This window comes from Chiloscyllium plagiosum, unplaced genomic scaffold (assembly GCF_037043375.1).
Source record: "Chiloscyllium plagiosum isolate Xiang-an unplaced genomic scaffold, Cpla_swu_hap1 HiC_scaffold_14, whole genome shotgun sequence".
NCBI classification, from domain to species: Eukaryota; Metazoa; Chordata; class Chondrichthyes; order Orectolobiformes; family Hemiscylliidae; genus Chiloscyllium; species Chiloscyllium plagiosum.
In genome coordinates, this window is record NW_028270152.1 from 3,295,713 (window position 1) to 3,316,662 (window position 20,950).

Consider the following 20,950-nt stretch of genomic DNA (forward strand, 5'->3'; position numbering starts at 1 on the left):
AAAAAACTCTTTCCTCAGATTTCCTCTAAACCTGCTTAAAACGGTGCTCCCTGATTATTAATCCCTCTATAAAGCAGAAGGTATCTCCTCATCTACCCTCTCCACGTCCCTCAGAGTTTCGTACACCTTAATCAGATTCCCCGCATACTCTGCTCCAAGGAAAACAACCCCAGACTGTCTCTGTTATCTTCAGAGCTGTTAATAGCAGAGCCCAAGGCTATGAGAGGCTTTAAGTAAGGTAGATAGTGAAAAGCTTCCAATTTGCTGATGATACAAGGACTTGGGGAATGTACTAGTATTGATAGAGGGTTTCAGGGTAGTGTGAGGAAGAACGTTTTACACTGTGGTAATGAACTGGCCAGGGATTAGGTTCCTTCAGTGCCTGGCCAATATTTATCCCTCACTCCACATCAGTGACAGATATTATTGGTTTTACATCACAGCTGTTTATAAACTCTCGCTGCTCAGCAAATTGGCTGCTGGTATTTCAACATTACAACAGTGGCTGAGGGCAGAGCGGTGGATGTGATCTATATGGACTTCAGTAAGGCATTCGACAAGGTTCCCCATGGGAGACTGGTTAGCAAGGTTAGATCTCATGGAATACAGGGAGAACTAGCCATTTGAATACAGAACTGGCTCAAAGGTAGAAGACAGAGGGTGGTGGTGAAGGCCTGTGACCAGTGGAGTGCCACAAGGATCGGTGCTGGGTCCGTTGCTTTTTGTCATTTATATAAATGATTTGGATGTGAACGTAGGATCTGGACCAGATGGGCCAAGGGGCTGAGGAGTGTTAGGTGGAGTTTAATTTAGATAAATGCGAGGTGCTGCATTTTGGGAAAGTAAATCTTAGCAGGACTTATACACTTAATGGTAAGGTCCTGGGGAGTGTTGCTGAACAAAGAGACCTTGGAGTGCAGGTTCATAGCTCCTTGAAAGTGGAGTCGCAGGTAGATAGGATAGTGAAGAAGGTGTTTGGTATGCTTTCTTTATTGGTCAGAGTATTGAGTACAGGAGTTGGGAGGTCATGTTGTGTCTGTACAGGACATTGGTTAGGCCACTGTTGGAATATTGTGTGCAATTCTGGCCTCCTTCCTATCGGAAAGATGTTGTGAAACTTGAAAGGGTTCAGAAAAGATTTACAAGGATGTTGCCAGGGTTTGGAGGATTTGAGCTACACGGAGAGGCTAAATAGGCTGGGGCTGTTTTCCCTGGAGCATCAGAGGCTGAGGGGTGACCTTATAGAGGTTTATAAAATCATGAGGGGCAGGAGTACAGATCTAGAGGGCATAGGCTTAGGGTGAGAGGAGAAAGATATAAAAGAGACCTAAGGGGCAACTCTTTCACGCAAAGGGTTGGTACGTGTATGGAATGAGCTGCCAGAGGAACTGGTGAAGGCTGGTACAATTGCAACATTTAAGAGGCATTTGGATGGGTACATGAATAGGAAGGGGTTAGGGGGATATGGGCCGGGTGCTAGCAAATGGGACTAGATTGGATTGGGATATCTGGTCGGCATGGACAAGATAGACCGAAGGCTCTGTTTCCGTGTAATACATCTCTACGTGTCTATGACTGCACTTCGCCATTACTTTGTTGGCTATGAAATGCTTTTGGTTGTCCCAAAGCTGTAACAGTTGCTATATAAATAAAAATCTTTCTTTACCACTTTGAAACTTCAGCAACAATAAATGTGCATTGACCGGGGTTTAACCTTATGTTTAATCCTCCGTACAAATCTCTTTAGCATCAAAAAGTGTGTAATTACAAGGCAGAATCTGAATCTGAATGGAAGTATTGTGTGAAATTATTGTTTTTTGACACTCCCAATGGTGTCTCTCGTCAAGCAGTCAAACAGGAGTCAGCTCAGACATTCTGTTCATTCTAACCGGAAAAGAGAATAAGGCTCCTAATGGGCCAAAGATTACTGCAGCAGAAAGACAGTGAACAGAAGAGCTCTTCACGTGTACGGGTAGTGTCCCCAGCACCAGACTCGAGGATCTGGGCTCAAATCCCACCTGCAGCTGAGGTGTGTCCTAACATGTCCTAACAGGTTGACTTAGGAATACTTTTAAGACATTGCACAGTGCCTTGCAGCTCACCCTTCTGCACCCAACACACAGTTTTTAAGGTGCGATATAAGTGTGAGTTGATGAAAGCCCTGGGTGATGGCAGTGGGGACAAATCAAACTACTGCAGCTGCTAGTAATCTGAATTAAAAACAGAGAATGCTGGAAATGCTTACCAAGTTACAAAAGAGACACAGCATTAATGTGTCAGATTGCTGGCCTCTCTCCAGGATATGTGCACCATCCACTAACTCCAATACCAACACTTTGCTAGGATGCACTTTTCAATCTCAACTCATTATTTTTATTCACCTGTGGGATGTGACTGTCTCTGACTGGGCCCAGGATTTATTGCCTGTCCCTAGTTGCCCCTTGAGAAGGTGGGGATGAGCTGCCTTCTTGAACTGCTGCAGTCCATGTGCTGTAGGTAGACCTAAAATGCCCTTGGGGAGGGAATTCCAAGATTTTGACCCAGCAACACTGAAGGAATGGGCATGGATCTGATCAACAGCAATACCTAGAATGGTGGGGAATTCAGTGATGGTAACACCATCGAATGTCAAGGGGCAGTGGTTTGATTGTCTTGTTGTTGAAGATGGTCATAGCCTGGCATTTGTGTGGCACGAATGTTACTTGAACTTGTCAGCCCAAGCCTGGAGATTGCCCAGATCTTGTTGCATTGGAACTTGGACTGCTTCAGTACCTGAGGAGTCAGGAATGGTGCTGGACACTGTGCAATCATCAGCAAACATCCCAATGTCTGACCTTATGACAGAGGGAAGGTCATTGAAAGGAGCAGCTGAAGGTGGTTGGGCCTATTGATTGGGCTCTTGATGCCACACTCAGCCTTGATGTCAGGGGCTGCCACTCTCACCGCATGAGTGACTAATGTCAGTATGCAGGTTCAGCAGATTACTAGAAAGGGAAATTAAATGTTGCAGTTTATTGTAAAGGGGAATGGAATCTCAAAGTGGTAAGGTTTTATAGCTGCTGTTCAAGGCAATGGTGAAATCACATCTGGAGTACAGTTTTCAGTTTTGGCCTCCTAACTTGACCTCCTCCCTCATGGGAAGGACAAACACAAGGGCACAGAGTTTATAAAGGGCCTCCCATTCAAGACAGAGATGAGGAGAACAGTTTTTCCCCCTGAGCGTTGTGTCTGTGGAACGCTGTTCCCCAGAGTGAGGTGGAGCTGAGGTCAGTGAATATGTTTAAGGTGGAGATAGATAGATTCTTGACTAGCGAGGGAATGGGGCTCTCGGGCTAAACAGGAGAGTGCAGTTACTGTCACAATCACATCAGCTTATGCTGCCATTGATAATCAAGCTGAAGGAGGCTAGGGGAAGCCTCCAGCAGAAAATAAATACTTGCATGGAGTAGCTGGGCCGAATGGTCTGTTTCTCTGGTGTAAACATGACTTGATTCTGTGCAGGATACAAAATGCAAATCCCAAACCATTATGGTGGGACATGATTTCTCACCTGGTGGATGACAAATCAGGAGGACGACCTGTCCCACCACCTTCCTTAGCTTACCCTTGACTCACTGTACCAGATGGCACACTGTATGTGACAATCCACAATGCCACTGTCCCACAGAGCGTTCCCACCCTGGTCAATACTGCTCAGTTATTCCAAGCATTTGTTATACTTTCAGCTTATTTTCACCCTGTAATTTCTCATTCCACTTTGTATTCAGCCATGTTATTACATTTTGATTTAATTTACCCTCCGCTGCTCCCTCATTCAATCCTGGTCTGAAGCCAAGGCAAATAGGAGACTCTGTCGTGTATTGGATGTCTCTCTGCATTGCTCCACTATCACTGGAACACCCAGAACCTTTGTTACACACTGGTTACAATTGTAAAATTGTCTTTAATTGAATTTCACCTTTTCTTATGCCAGCTCTGATTCAGTGGGTAACTTTCTCATCTCTAGTCTCAAGGTCAGGGCTCAACTTCCATATTTCAGACCCAGCAAAGACTCCTCAGTGTAGGACTGGGTGTACATTACTGTGCCAGACCCACACACACATACTCTCACTGGGGTACAGTCCCACAGACACTGACTCTCACTGGGGTACAGTCCCACAGACACTGACTCTCACTGGGGTACAGTCCCACAGACACTGACTCTCACTGGGGTACAGTCCCACAGACACTGACTCTCACTGGGGTACAGGGAGAAAGTGAGGGCTGCAGATGCTGGAGATCAGAGCTTTAAAATGTGTTGCTGGAAAAGTGCAGCAGGTCAGGCAGCATCCAAGGAGCGGGAGAATCGACGTTTCGGGCATAAGCCCTTCTTCAGGAGTGAGGAGGGTGTGCCAGCAGGCTAAGATAAAAGGTAGGGAGGAGGGATTTGGGGGAGGGGCGTTGGGAATGCGATAGGTGGAAGGAGGTCAAGGTGAGGGTGATAGGCCGGAGAGGGGGTGGGGGCGGAGAGGTCTGGAAGAAGATTGCAGATTAGGAAGGTGGTGCTGAGTCCGAGGGATTTGACTGAGACAGGGTGGGGGGAGGGGAAATGAGGAAGCTGGAGAAATCTGCATTCATCCCTTGTGGTTGGAGGGTTCCTAGGCGGAAGATGAGGCGCTCTTCCTCCAGGCGTCGTGTTGCCATGGTCTGGCGATGGAGGAGTCCAAGGACCTGCATGTCCTTGGCGGAGTGGGAGGGGGAGTTAAAGTGTTGGGCTACGGGGTGGTTGGGTTGGTTGGTCCAGGTGTCCCAGAGATGTTCTCTGAAACGTTCCGCAAGTAGGCGGCCTGTCTCCCCAATACAGAGGAGGCCACATCAGGTGCAGCGGATGCAATAGATGATGTGTGTGGAGGTGCAGGTGAATTTGTGGCGAATATAGAAGGATCCTTTGGGGCCTTGGAGGGAAGTGAGGGGGGAGGTGTGGGCACAAGTTATGCATTTCTTGCGGTTGCAGGGGAAGGTGCCGGGAGTGGAGGTTGGGTTGGTGGGGGGTGTGGATCTGACGAGGGAGTCGCGGAGGGAGTGGTCTTTCTGGAACGCTGATAGGGGTGGGGAGGGAAATATATCCCTGGTGGTGGGGTCCGTTTGGAGGTGGCGGAAATGACGGCGGATGATAAGATGTATCTGGAGGTTGGTGGGTTGGTAGGCGAGGACTCCCCCTCCCACTCCACCAAGGACATGCAGGTCCTTGACCTCCTCCATCGCCAGACCATGGCAACACGACGCTTGGAGGAAGAGCGCCTCATCTTCCGCCTAGGAACCCTCCAACCACAAGGGATGAACTCGGATTTCTCCAGCTTCCTCATTTCCCCTCCCCCCACCTTATCTCAGTCCCAACCCTCGAACTCAGCACCGCCTTCTTGACCTGCAATCTTCTTCCTGACCTCTCCGCCCTCACCCCCTCTCCGGCCTATCACCCTCACCTTAACCTCCTTCCACCTATCGCATTCCCAACGCCCCTCCCCCAAGTCCCTCCTCCCTACCTTTTATCTTAGCCTGCTTGGCACACCCTCCTCATTCCTGAAGAAGGGCTTATGCCCGAAACATCGATTCTCCTGCTCCTTTGATGCTGCCTGACCTGCTGCGCTTTTCCAGCAACACATTTTTAAGCTCTCACTGGGGTACAGTCCTACACACACTGACTCTCAATGGGGTGCAGGGTCCCACACAGACTGACACCCACTGGAGTACAGTCCCACATATACTGACTCTCACTGGGGTATGGGGCGGGCACACACACACACACACACTCTCTCACTAGGGTACGGGGTCCCACACACATTGACTCTCACTGGAGTACAGTTCGATAAGATTTTATATTAAAAATAGATATTGTGATGGTTAAACAAATACAGGAACAAGAATTTCAAAGTACATGCAACGTCTCAAGTTAATAAAAATATTCTGAGAACTTGCAAAGGGAGGCAAGTGTTAACAGATAAGAATGTTAAGGGAGTTCACATCACCCACACTCTGCCATCTCCCTGCCTCAGCAGCATCTCTTCATTACATTCCACAGTGGGAGTTAAACTGACTCTGGCCAAGCCTCACCTCCCAGTGCCCTCCTGCTAATTGCCAGAAGTTCACTCGTCGGTAAACAACACTGAAACCATTGCATTGTAAAGCTCAGAATTTGTTAAAGAGGGCCATTTGTTTTTATAGTCGACAGAAGGAAGAGGTCTGAAAAACTCTGATTCCATCCCCTCCTGACTGTTACTGTACCTGATTATACCTTAACTCTTGTACAGAAAACAGGCCATTCGGCCTGTCAGGGTGTTGTAGTGATATTGCGACTAGTTTAGTAACCCAGCTAGCATTCTGGGAACATGGGTCCGAATTCCATCGTGGCAGGTGGTGAAATTTAAATTAAAAACAAAACCAGGGGTGGGGAGCAATTCAGCAGATTTAATCATGAACATGTAAACATTGTTGTCTGGTTCACCGACACACTTTCAGGAAGGAAATCTGCCATCCTTAATCTGGTCTGACCTACATGTGATTCCAGACCCACAGCAATGTGGCTGACTCTTATCTCAAGTGGTGGCATGGTGGCTCAGTGGCTAGCACTGGTGCCTCACAGCGCCAGGGACCAGGTACCCAGGTTCGATTCCAGCCTTAGGTAACGGTCTGTGTGGAGTTTGCACATTCTCCCTGCATCTGCGTGGGTTTCCTCCGGTTTCCTCCCACAGTCCAAAGGGCAGGTGAATTGGCCATGCTAAATTGCCCATAGTGTTAGGTGCATTAGTCAGAGGGAAATGGGTCTGGGTGGGTTACTCTTCAGAGGGTCAGTGTGGACTTGTTGGGGCGAAGGGCCTGTTTCCGCAATGTTGGGAATCTAATCTAATCTTAACAGTCCTCTGGGCAACAAAAGCTGGCCTAGCCAGTGGCACCCACATCGCAAAGTAAAGCTGCTGCATTCTCCACTCATGCTGCAATGGTGTTGTTGATGGGGACCCGGCCGTGTGCTGATGGGGACCCGGCCCTGTGCTGATGGGGACCCGGCCCTGTGCTGATGGGGACCCGGCCCTGTGCTGATGGGGACCCGGCCCTGTGCTGATGGGGACCTGTGTGCACTGTTGCATTTTCAGAGGTTTTCATTGTCTCTGACACATTCACCCTGAGAATTGATTGCTCCACTCACAGAGTCTGCAGCACAGGGACATACAATCATTTTGAATCCTTCCTTGGTCTCTTAGACCACTCCCAAAATCCTGAAGAACACACCCAGTGCCCCTTTGAATTGACTATCAGGAACATAGGAACAGAGGCTATTCAGCCCCTCGAGCCTGTTTCAGCATTCAATGAAATCATGGCTGGTCTGAGGCCTAACTCCATATACCCGCCTTTGGCCTAATCCCTTAATACCTTACTTAACAAAAAATGATCAAGCTCAGATTTAAAATTAACAATTGAAATTGTAACTGGAAATAGTTTCCACGTCTGCACACTTCAGAATGCATCAGAATTTTCCAAATCCTCCATTAAATCTCCTCTTAATCTTCTTGATTCCAAACTGCACAACTCCAGCTTTGCCAGTGTCCCCACATTCACTGCTTTCATCCTGGGTCAATCTCCACACCCTCTGCAAACTTTGGAACGTGTCCTGGGTACACACCAGCCCCCCTCAGAAATCAGAGTAAATCCCCAGTAACATTGATTGGCTCGACTTCTTAAATATTTAAATTCCTCACCTGGTGACTGAAAACAGTCCGAATGGTTATATACCCCAGGTTGACAGGGTTGTTAAAAAGGCGTACAGTGTGTTAGCTTTTATTGGTAGAGGGATTGAGTTTCAGAGCCATGAGGTCATGCTGCAGCTGTACAAAACTCTGGTACGGCCGCACTTGGAGTATTGTGTACAGTTCTGGTCAATGCATTATAGGAAGGATGTGGAAGCTTTGGAAAGGGTTCAGAGGAGATTTACTGGGATGTTGCCTGGTCTGGAGGGACAGTCTTATGAGGAAAGGCTGAGGGACGTAATGCTGTTTTCATTAGAGAGAAGAAGGTTGAGAGATGACTTAATTGAGACATAAAAGATAATCAGAGGGTTAGATCAGGTAGAAAGTGAGAGCCTTTTTCCTCGGATGGTGATGGCAAGCACGCGGGGGTTTAATTGAGGGGTGATAGATAGACATCAGAGGTAGTTTCTTTAGTCAGAGAGTAGTAGGGATGTGGAATGCTCTGCCTGTAACAGTAGTAGGCTCGTCAACTTTAAGGGCATTTAAATGGTCATTGGATAGGCAAAGGGACGAGAATGGAATAGTGTAGGATAGATGGGCTTCAGATTGGTTCCACAGGTCAGCACAACATCGAGGGCTGAAGGGCCTGTACTGCGCTGGAATGTTCTATCAGGTTGACAGGGTTGTTAAAAAGGCGTACAGTGTGTTAGCTTTTATTGGTAGAGGGATTGAGTTTCAGAGCCATGAGGTCATGCTGCAGCTGTACAAAACTCTGGTACGGCCGCACTTGGAGTATTGTGTACAGTTCTGGTCAATGCATTATAGGAAGGATGTGGAAGCTTTGGAAAGGGTTCAGAGGAGATTTACTGGGATGTTGCCTGGTCTGGAGGGACAGTCTTATGAGGAAAGGCTGAGGGACGTAATGCTGTTTTCATTAGAGAAAAGAAGGTTGAGAGATGACTTAATTGAGACATAAAAGATAATCAGAGGGTTAGATCAGGTAGAAAGTGAGAGCCTTTTTCCTCGGATGGTGATGGCAAGCACGCGGGGGTTTAATTGAGGGGTGATAGATAGACATCAGAGGTAGTTTCTTTAGTCAGAGAGTAGTAGGGATGTGGAATGCTCTGCCTGTAACAATAGTAGGCTCGTCAACTTTAAGGGCATTTAAATGGTCATTGGATAGGCAAAGGGACGAGAATGGAATAGTGTAGGATAGATGGGCTTCAGATTGGTTCCACAGGTCAGCACAACATCGAGGGCTGAAGGGCCTGTACTGCGCTGGAATGTTCTATAAGGGCCTGTACTGCTCTGGAATGTTCTATAAGGCCCTGTACTGCGCTGGAATGTTCTATAAGGGCCTGTACTGCGCTGGAATGTTCTATAAGGGCCTGTACTGCGCTGGAATGTTCTATAAGGGCCTGTACTGCGCTGGAATGTTCTATAAGGCCCTGTACTGCGCTGGAATGTTCTATAAGGGCCTGTACTGCGCTGGAATGTTCTATAAGGCCCTGTGCTGCGCTGGAATGTTCTATAAGGCCCTGTGCTGCGCTGGAATGTTCTATAAGGCCCTGTGCTGCGCTGGAATGGCTACCTCAGTCATTTTGTCAATTTGCTTTTTCTTAAAATTTATTTAAGGGATGTGGGTACCACTCGCTGGTCCCAGTATTTATTGCCCGTCCCTAGTTGCCCCTTGAAAAGGCGGGGGTGAGCTGCCTTCTTGACCTGCTGCAGTCCATGTGCTGTAGGTAGACCCACAATGCCCTTAGGGAGGGAATTCCAGGATTCTGACCCAGGGACAGTGAAGGAACGACAATATAATTCCAAGTCAGGATAGTGAGTGGCTTGGAGGGGAACTTGCAGGGGATGGTGTTCCCACGTATCTGCTGTCCTTGTCCTTCTAGATGGAAGTGGACGTGGGTTTGGAAGGTGCTGTCTGAGGACCTTGGTGAATTTCTGCAGTACATCTTGTAGATAGTACACACTGCTGCTACTGAGCGTCGGTGGGGGAGGGAGTGGATGCTTGTGGATGTGGGGCCAATCAAGCGGCTGCTTTGTCCTGGATGGTGTTGAGCTTCTTGAGTGTTGTTGGAGCTGCCCCCATCCAGGGCAAGTGGGGAATATTCCATCATATTCCTGTTTTAATCTGCTCCACTAAGACAGTGAAAGCAGTTTCAATGCCCTTAATTGGTTTTTAACTGTTTTGGAGCTTTGGAGTTGCTAAGTGCTTCTTGAACTCCAGAAAAGCACAATATAAATGAAATCACACTTTATCATTTAGAATTTCTGATCTGCTTCAGCTTCAAGGTGGATTTTTTCCCCAAACATAATTCTGAGGGGCGCAGTAATCAAAATGATGCTGCATCCTGAGCTGCGATGGAGTTTTGACATTGCAACAAGGGGTCTATCATTGCCCTTATCCCCCTCCACACGGTACCGTGTTCAGCGCCACATTGAGACTGCCCAACCTCCCCCACTGCTCTATCCTCATCACCTCCTGCCCCAGAGTACGATCGATTAATTGATGCCACCTGACCTTTTTACTTCAAATTGATATTTATCTCACCAACATTATGTTAGACAAAATAAACACACCCATCTCAGTATCACAGCATCTCCAAGGGCCGTTGGCATGGCAACAGTGCAGTCTGCTGATAAGGAGAGCTTCTCCTTTAATGAGTCAGAGAGCTGTGTTGGTGGCACCCACATTGAGGTGTCTACTCGAGCGTTTCAATCTTATCTCTTTTTACTTGCTTAATTCACGACAAGAAATCAAAGTTTGTGTTTAATGAGGAGAAAGAGCGATGGTAAGGGTGACAGCGCAGTCTAAGAGAGAGAAAGCCGGCATTCAGAAAGATACCACATTGAAACAGAGAATGAGAGCCACAGGAATAACATCCAATATTCCATCAGAGAATCAGGCCATTAAGCACACAGACTCTCCCTTCAGTCCCACACCCTTTAATATCCCACCCAGTCTAATCTCGCTCTCCTCCTTACTCCCTGCACCCTTCATGATCTACTCAATCTTCAAAGTTCTGAAAAAGATTCATATCAGCCTCGGAACATTAACTCTTTTTTCTCTCCAATGATGATGCCAGATGTTGCTGAGTTTCTCCAGCACGTTGTGTTTTAATTCCACATGTTGTTTGGTGAGTATTCTCTGAACATTCATCTTTATCTTTTTAGAGGAGGTGACCAAAACTGCACACAGTATCTCAGTATGGTCCTACCAATGCCCTGCATAACTGAAGCACAAACTTCCTACTTTTGCATTCAATGCCCCTCGCAATGAACCATAATACTTTATTAGCTTTCCTGATGACTTGCTGTCACTGTGGATCATTCTTCTCATGCACTGTAACACCCAGATCCCTCTGCATCTCAGAGCTCTCACTATTTAGATAACATGCTTCTTTTTAATTCTTCTGCCAAATGCAAGATCTTCGCCCACTCACCTAACCTACCGGTATCTTTTTATAGTCTCCTCATATTCTTTTCCTCACATACTTTCACAACTTGTTAAATACTCGAAGATAAGTGTTTTTGAACAGAGTCCAAGTCCACACTTTCAGCCACAGCTTTATTTCAGGTAGCCACACTCCCCTCCCAAAGATTACTAATCCTCCATATTTATGCAAGTAGCTCACACCCAATTCACCCTTCGTTCATATCTTAGTAACCTGTTCCCCGGTTCCATTCAGTCTCAAATAACCCTTCAGACATTATTAGTTGATATCAGATTCTCTTTTTAACTTTTTTAATAAGTCCACGTCTAATAATAATACAACAAACATGATATACAAATGACAATATATTGTATTCCATTCAAAGTCTGTGAGAAGATTTGTAGCTCGGGTGCTCGTTGTTGTGGTTCTGTTCGCCGAGCTGGGAATTTGTGTTGCAGACGTTTCGTCCCCTGTCTAGGTGACATCTTCAGTGCTTGGGAGCCTCCTGTGAAGCGCTTCTGTGATCTTTCTTCTGGTATTTATAGTGGTTTGAATCTGCCGCTTCCGGTTGTCAGTTGCAGTGGTCGGTATATTGGGTCCAGGTCGATGTGCTTATTGATTGAATCTGTGGATGAGTGCCATGCCTCTAGGAATTCCCTGACTGTTCTCTGTCAGAGGCATGGCACTCATCCACAGATTCAATCAATAAGCACATCGACCTGGACCCAATATACCGACCACTGCAGCAGACAGCTGGAACTGACAACCAGAAGCAGCAGATACAAATCACTCTAAATGCCGGAGGAAAGATCACAGAAGCGCTTCACAGGAGGCTCCCAAGCACTGAGGATGTCACCTAGACAGGGGACGAAACGTCTGCAACACAAATTCCCAGCTCGGCGAACACAACCACAACATTGGGCGGCACGGTGGCCCAGTGGTTAGCACTGCTGCCTCACAGCTCCAGAGACCCAGGTTCAATTCCCGCCTCAGGCGACTGACTGTGTGGAGTTTGCACGTTCTCCCCATGTCGGCGTGGGTTTCCTCCGGGTGCTCCGGTTTCCTCCCACAGTCCAAAGATGTGCAGGTCAGGTAAATTGGCCATGCTCAATTGCCCGTAGTGTTAGGTAAGGAGTAAATGCAGGGGTATGGGTAGGTTGCGCTTCGGCGGGGCGGTGTGGACTTGTTGGGCCGAAGGGCCTGTTTCCACACTGTAAGTAATCTAATCTAATCTAATTGTATTCCCATTCTTGTCTGTTCATTAAGTTCCAATTATTCGGTCTCCAATAATTCCAACAGTTTCTAATGGATTTCTCCTTTCTTTGTCAAATCGTCAGATAGCTGACTGTTCCTATCCACCCATTTCAGTTTAGAGACTTCTCTGTTCTCTGCTGCAATATCAATCCTCAGTTTTGTCTCATTTCTGCTGAAATAACTCCACAGAGGCTGGTACCCCATCATTAAGTCACCTTTGATTTACATGTGTAGAATCCTTTAAGCCGATACAGTACCCTCAGAACCAGCTCTCAGAGTGAACAGAACCTCGGACACTCCTGTTCTTATCTGTCAGCCAGGGCTCCCTGACTGGACCAGATTAACAGCCCCAATCAGGGAACTCAAATTCTACGAGGTCCACCCGACTGACCTTATTACAACCACTACATATGCGTTTTGTTTAATATACATTATCCCATCATGAGATTATCAGCACGATAGTCAATGGGTATTGCTGCTGATTCTTTTTCGAATATTTTTGATCAAAGAAATACCAAACGTACTGCCTCAGCAAGACTGAGAGAATCTGCTGCGAAGGTACTGTTTAGTACTCCCTTGATCTTTTTACTTTCCCAGTATAAAGCACAATATTTTCATCTTTAGAATATTGTGAACCCTCCTGCACTCAAGAACTCATCACAGAGATTTACAGAAGAAAAATCACGAAAAACAAGAAATTTCATAATTCCCATGATGGAAATTTCAAAACACAACGCTCTATCCTCATCCACCTGTTTGGTCACCATCTTAAAGAACTCAGTAAGGTTTATGAGGCACGACCTACCCTTCACAAAACAGTGCTGACTATCCCTAATCAACTTATTCCTTTCTAGATGATTATAAATCCTATCTCTTATAACCCTTTCCAATATTTTACCCACAACCGAAGTAAGACTCACTGGTCTATAATTACCAGGGTAAAAACAATGACTGCAGATGCTGGAAACCAGATTCTGGATCAGTGATGCTGGAAGAGCACAGCAGTTCAGGCAGCATCCAAGGAGCAACAAAATCGACATTTCGGGCAAAAGCCCTTCATCAGGAATACAGGCAGAGAGCCTGAAGCGTGGAGAGATAAGCTAGAGGAGGGTGGGGGTGGGGAGAAAGTAGCATAGAGCACAATGGGTGAGTGGGGGAGGGGATGAAGGTGATAGGTCAGGGAGGAGAGGGTGGACTGGATAGGTGGAAAAGGAGATAGGCAGGTAGGACAAGTCCGGACAAGTCATGGGGACAGTGCTGAGCTGGAAGTTAGGAACTAGGGTGGAGGTGGGGGAAGGGGAAATGAGGAAACTGTTGAAGTCCACATTGATGCCCTGGGGTTGAAGTGTTCCGAGGCGGAAGATGAGGCGTTCTTCCTCCAGGTGTCTGGTGGTGAGGGAGCGGCGGTGAAGGAGGCCCAGGACCTCCATGTCCTCGGCAGAGTGGGAGGGGGAGTTGAAATGTTGGGCCACGGGGCGGTGTGGTTGATTGGTGCGGGTGTCCCAGAGATGTTCCCTAAAGGGCTCTGCTAGGAGGTGCCCAGTCTCCCCAATGTAGAGGAGACCGCATCGGGAGCAACGGATACAATAAATGATATTAGTGGATGTGGAAAGCTCCTTTAGGGCCTTGGATAGAGGTGAGGGAGGAGGTGTGGACGCAAGTTTTAGGTGTTTCTACTCCCCTTATTGAACAAGAGCACTTTGGGGATAGTGACCATAATTCGGTGATTTTTACACTCGTGATGGAGAGGGATAAGTGTGTACTACAGGGCAAGAATTATAGCTGGGGTAAGGGAAATTATGATGCGGTGAGGCATGACTTAGGATGTGTGGCTTGGAAAAGTAGACTCCAAGGCAAGAGTGTAAATGATATGTGGAACTTGTTCAAGGGGCAACTATTGAGTGTCCTTGATAATTATGTACCTGTCAGGCAGGAAGGAAAGGGTCGTGCGAGGGAGCCGTGGTTTAATAAGGAATTGGAATCCCTTGTTAAATGGAAGAGGGCGGCCTATCTCAAGATGAGACGTGAAGGTTCAATTGGGGCGATTGAGAGTTATAGGGTAGCCAGGAAGGACCTGAAGAGAGAGCTAAAAGCAGCAAGGAGGGGACATGAAAGGTCCTTAGTCGATAGGATTAGGGAAAACCCTAAGGCTTTCTATAGGTATGTTAGGAATAAAAGAATGACTAGGGTAGGAATAGGTCCAGTCAAGGATAGTAGGGGGAAGTTGCGTGTGGAGGCGGAAGAGATTGGGGAGACACTGAATGAATACTTTTCTTCAGTATTTACTCAGGAACAGGGCATTGTTGTCGATGAGAATACTGAGTCACAAATAAGTAGAATGGATGGCTTTGAGGTATGTAGAGAAGAGGTGTTGGAAATCCTGGAAAAGGTGAAAATAGATAAGTCCCCTGGGCCTGATGGCATTTATCCTAGGATTCTCTGGGAAGCAAGGGAGGAGATTGCAGAGCCATTGGCCTTGATTTTTATGTCCTCTTTGTCTACAGGAGTAGTCCCAGAAGACTGGAGGATAGCAAATGTGGTTCCCTTGTTCAAAAAGGGGAGTAGGGATAGCCCTAGTAACTATAGGCAGGTGAGTCTCACTTCTGTTGTGGGCAAAGTCTTAGAGAGAATTGTAAGGGATAGGATTTATGCACATCTGGATAGGAATAATGTGATCAAGGATAGTCAGCATGGTTTTGTGAAGGGCAAGTCGTGCCTCACAAACCTTATTGAATTCTTTGAAAAGGTGACGAAGGAGGTTGATGAGGGGAAAGCGGTAGATGTGGTATATATGGATTTTAGTAAGGCGTTTGATAAGGTTCCCCATGGTAGGCTACTGCAGAAAATACGGAGATATGGCATTGAGGGTGAGTTGGAGGTTTGGATTAGGAATTGGCTGGATGGAAGAAGACAGAGGGTAGTAGTTGATGGCAAAGTTTCTTCATGGAGTGCCGTCACTAGCGGTGTTCCGCAAGGATCTGTTTTGGGACCATTGCTGTTTGTCATTTTTATAAATGACCTGGAAGAGGGGTTAGAAGGTTGGGTGAGCAAGTTTGCGGATGATACGAAAGTCGGAGGAGTTGTTGACAGTGAGGAAGCATGTGGCAGGTTACAGCAGGATATAGAGAAGCTGCAGAGCTGGGCAGAAAGGTGGCAGATGGAATTCAATGTAGCTAAGTGCGAGGTGATTCACTTTGGGAAGAATAACAAAAAGATGGGGTACTGGGCTAATGGTCGGATACTTGGTAGTGTGGATGAGCAGAGGGATCTTGGTGTCCATGTACACAGATCTCTGAAAGTTGCCACCCAGGTAAATAGTGCGGTGAGGAAGGCATATGGCGTACTGGCTTTTATTGGTAGAGGAATTGAGTTCCGGAGTCCTGAGGTCATGATGCAGTTGTATAAGACTCTGGTACGGCCGCATCTGGAATATTGTGTGCAGTTTTGGTCGCCATACTATAGGAAGGATGTGGAGGCATTGGAACGGATGCAGAGGAGGTTTACCAGGATGTTGCCTGGTATGGAAGGAAAATCGTATGAGGAAAGACTGAGGCACTTGGGGCTGTTTTCACTAGAGAAAAGAAGGTTTAGGGGTGACTTGATTGAGGTGTACAAGATGATTAGGGGGTTAGATAGGGTCGACAGTATGAACCTTTTCCCGCGTATTGAGTCGGGTATTACAAGGGGGCATAGCTTTAAATTAAGGGGGGGTAGATATAGGACTGATGTTAGGGGTAGGTTCTTCACTCAGCGAGTCGTTAGTTCATGGAATGCCCTGCCAGTAACAGTGGTGGACTCTCCCTCTTTATGGGCATTTAAGAGGGCATTGGATAGGTATATGGAGGATAGTGGGTTAGTGTAGTTTAGGTGGGCTTGGATCGGCGCAACATCGAGGGCCCAAGGGCCTGTACTGCGCTGTATTCTTCTATGTTCTATGTTCTATGTTCTAAGAGGACAACATTTGCTATCCTCCAGTCTTCTGGCACTATTCCTGTAGACAATGACGACATAAAGATCAAAGCCAAAGGCTCGGCAATCTCTTTCCTGGCTTCCCAGAGAATCCTAGGATAAATCCCATCCGGCCCAGGGGACTTATCTATTTTCACACTTTCCAGAATTGCTAATATCTCCTCCTCCTTGTGAACCTCAACCCTATCTAAGTCTAGTAGCCTATATTTTGCATTGTTTTTTTCTAGTGTGAATACTGATGAAAAATATTCATTTAGCGTTTCCCCTTTCTCCTCTGACTCCACGCACAACTTCCCACTAATTTGTTTGATTGGCCTTAATCTTACTCTAGTCATTATTTTATTCCTGATATCCCTATAGAAAGTCTTAAGGTTTTCCTTGATCCTATCCGCCAATGACTTCTCATGTTCCCTCTTGGCTCTTCTTAGCTCTCTCTTTAGGTCTTTCCTTGCTAAGTTGTGACTCTCAAGGGCCCTAACTGAGTCTTCACATTACATCATAACATAAGCTGCCTTCTTCCTCTTGAGAGGAATTGGAGCTTTTGTATCAATTGAACTCAACTCCCAAACATTTACTGCTAAACAAAATAATATTCAAAATAGTTTTTCCTGCCGTCAGTGAATTTACCCTTCTATCCTGATCCTCCCAATTTTCTCCAAAGCTTTGCGCCCTGAGCCTTGCTTTAGTGTTCTACATCCAATCAGGAGCCCCCTTACTGTACATCTCCAATTGTTGAGGTAGAGCTGCTTATTCCCATCCTGACACCTCTGTGTAAATCCTAAAATCTCTCCATCTTTAGGATTCTTGTTTGGTGTCTACTATTGATTTACCTTTAGATTAGATTACATTACAGTATGGAAACAGGCCCTTCGGCCCAACAAGTCCACACCGACCCGCCGAAGCGCAACCCACCCATACCCCTACATTTACCCCTATACCTAACACTATGGGCAATTTAACATGGCCAATCCACCTGACCTGCACATCTTTGGACTGTGGGAGGAAACCGGAGCACCCGGAGGAAACCCACGCAGACACGGGGAGAACGTGCAAACTCCACACAGTCAGTCGCCTGAGTCGGGAATTGAACCCGGGTCTCTGGCGCTGTGAGGCAACAGTGCTAACCACTGTGCCACCGTGCCACCCACAAATCTACCTGTAATCTAATCTACCTTCTAGATTGAATCATTGAATCCCGAGAGCCATTTGGCCCATCAAATCTGCACTGAGCCTCTGAAGAGCATCCCACCCAAACCCCCGTACCCTACCCCTGAAACCCTGCATTTCCTTTGGCCATTCCACCGAGCCTGCACATCCCTGGACACTATGGACAGTTTGATCAGGGCCACTAAGACTTCCCGTTCTCATGGGCTCCTGCTCCTGGCGGTTTTCCTGGTCTGTGCTGTATATCTTATGGGGGTCTAGGTCAGAGTGGTGCTGGAAAAGCACAGCAAGTCGGGCAGCATCCAAGGAGCAGGAAAATCTACGTTTCGGGCAAAAGCCCTTCATCAGGAGCTCTATTCCTGATGAAGGGCTTTTGCCCAAAACATTGATTTTCCTGCCCCTCGAATGCTGCCTGACCTGCTGTGCTTTTCCAGCACCACTCTGATCTAGACTCTGGTTTCCAGCATCTGCAGTCCTTGTTTTTACTTAGCTGTATTTCTTATGCTTGTTAAACCTCTGTCTTTCTTTCCACCTCTTTCTGATCTTTGACTGCTTGACACCTCCCAACTTCTGTCTGCTTTTCAATCGTCTTGGATCTCTTTCTGAGACCTTGCTCACTCAGGGACCCTCTCTTTGAGTTAACACTGTGTTTTCTTGCCTTCCATTATGTTGAATTGTGCAACAGGCTCAATGGGCCAAATGGCCTACTCTTGCTCCTTTTTCCGATGGTCCTAACAGTACATTGTCCAAATAAAACTGCAATAAGCTGTAAGAAAACCCTCCAATAAGTCTTCTCCTAAATGTTTGCTTGCAGGAGAAATGATCACTTTGTAAGCTAATCCTGGAGGATTGACAATGGCCGGGTGCTGTGTCCCACCCCCCCACCCCAGTGTCTCACTTACCTGGAGGTGGCTGACAATGCAGTAGTCACTCGGCCCCTCCATCCCGCAGGTAGATGAGGCGGTCAGGTTGTGAGCTCGTCCAATCAGGAGGTTACCGGTTGCTGGGTAACAGCTTCCCTCTGTACATCCATGAGGTAAGGATGGGAGATCCTGAGCAAAGCAGCTCCCTGCTACAGGAGAGAAAAGAGCAAGTTTCAGAGTTGGTTTGGGAAAAGGCACCGGTAACCAGTGACCAGGATGGCGTGTTGTTCATATGAACATTTCAACAGGTGGGAGCCATTCACTCAGAGCCTGTTAGGATAGAATCATTGAATCCCTAGAATGCAGATAGAGGCCATCTGGCCATCAAGTCTGCACCAACCTTCCAAACAGCACCCCACCCAGACCCGGTAGCTCCACATTTACCATGGTCAATCCACCTAACCTCAACATCTTTGGATATCTTGTTCCACCATGGGATTGGAACATGCCCGATCTGCTCATCAATCCCATTTACCTGATTATGTTCCACGGAAGCTTCAGCTCACCCTTTCCCTGGAAATTCCTCAACTTCCTCAAATTCCACTTCTTCCTGCAATCCACAGCCAGAGAGACCAAGAGGCTTCCAGATCATTGGGAGACCATTCATCCCATCGGGTCCTGGCTGGTTCCTTAGAACAACAATCAAACCAATCTCACCATGGTGCCTCCACACCTTCGCTATTCCAGTCGGAGATCCTTCTCAGAATCAAATATTTATCATCTATCTCATTAAAGATGCAACAGGCTTTATCTCAACCAGGGCTGACGATTCTTTCAAGAAGAAAATTTAACCTTATTTCTCTCCTCACTCCCTGACAATCTAAGTTAGGAACAATTTGTCAATGACATCATAATCAGAGTTTCACTCTCTCAAAACTCTTTCAAAATGATCAAAACCTTTCTTAGATCTTCTCTCCTTCTGTGGGAACATTCCCAATTTCCCAAATCCCCCTCACAGGATCTACACACTCGGTGCTACTGACTGTAACTCTCCTGATGTTAATCCAGCTCCTTCACACTGTCATTGTCAAATCTTACTTAAACTATGTCTTTGTAAGCTCCATTCAGCTTACAATGTCACCTATCTTTGTGCCAGCGGTAAATTCTAATTTAGAGGTTCTTCTTTCATTGCTCCTTGGGATGCAGGTGTTGCTGATTGGTCCAGCATTTACGGTCCATCCCTAGTTGCCCTGGTAGTGAGCTGCCACCTTAAATCACTGCAGTCTGCCTCTCCCATGTATAAAACCTGTGGGTAGTTGAGGCCCCACTGGTCACATATTCCCAACATGGGTACCTCTCATCTCTTTCAGTCTCCTGTGGCTCAGCCAGTATCCAAACCAAATCAATAATATGCCTTCAATTCCATAAAGTGCAACTTTAACAAACAGCCTCTTATCAGATGATGTCTGGATGTCTTTCTCAATAACATCGATAGACATTCCCTCTACACTACCTTAGCCACCTCTTCCAAAAGCTTAACAAAATTTCTCCCCTCCTGACTCCCCAAAGCCAGCCCACCATCTACAAAACACAAGTCAGGAGTTTATATTAGATTATTTAGTGTGAAAACAGGCCCTTAGGTCCAACAAGTCCACACCGACCCGCCGAAGCGTAACCCACCCAGACCCATTCCCCTACATTTACCCCTTCGCCTAACACTATGGGCAATTTAGCATGGCCAATTCACCTGACCTGCACATTTTTGGACTGTGGGAGGAAACCGGAGCACCCGGAGGAAACCAACGCAGACACGGGGAGAATGTGCAAACTCCACACAGTCAGTCGCCTGAGGCGGGAATTGAACCCGGGCCTCTGACGCTGTGAGACAGCAGTGCTAATCACTGTGCCACCGTGCCTCCCATAGGTGATGTCCTGGGCGTGCGATGGAATACTCCCCTCTTGCCTGGATGGGAGTAGCTACTTCAAGAAACTCAACACCATCCAGGACAAAACAGCCCACTTGACTGGCACCACATCCACAAGCATCCACTCCATCTGTCACCGACGCTCAGTAGCAGCAGTGTGTATTATCTACAAGATGCACTGCAGAAATTCAACAAAGATCCTCAGACAGCACCTTCCAAACCCACAACCACTTCCATCTAGAAGGACAAGGGCAGCAGATACATGGGAACACCATCCCACTGCAAGTTCCCCTCCAAGCCACTCACCATTCTGGGAGGTGATATCCAGACCTCAGGGCAGGGTTTACAGTTTGGACTCAACTCTCTTAAATGGCAGCTCAGTTCAGCATACAATCATTCACCAGAGTCAGAAATATCCCAGGAGAAGACACTGTTGTAGAGTTTTTCCTTTCTCAGACAGGGCAGTGACATGATCTTTACAGAGACTTTTGGAGTTAAAAACCGAACAAATTGTTGAAGCTGTAAATCAGACACAAAAACAAAGGTTGCTGGAAAAGTTCAGCAGGTCTGGCAGCATCTGTGGAGAGAAATCAGAGTTCATGGGTCAGGTG

The 20,950-nt window shown here is 46.9% G+C and overlaps 1 protein-coding gene across 2 annotated transcripts in view; it reads right to left on the minus strand.

The window, feature by feature from the left end:
* The window catches only part of lamb2l (laminin, beta 2-like), a 206,593-nt gene that overhangs the window by 160,575 nt on the left and 25,068 nt on the right, over positions 1 to 20,950 (minus strand). For both annotated transcript variants that reach the window (XM_087994040.1, XM_087994039.1), the window contains exon 3: positions 18,454 to 18,623. In XM_087994040.1, the coding sequence (XP_087850166.1) occupies positions 18,454 to 18,623 (170 nt within the window). The remainder of the gene's footprint in view (positions 1 to 18,453; positions 18,624 to 20,950) is intronic.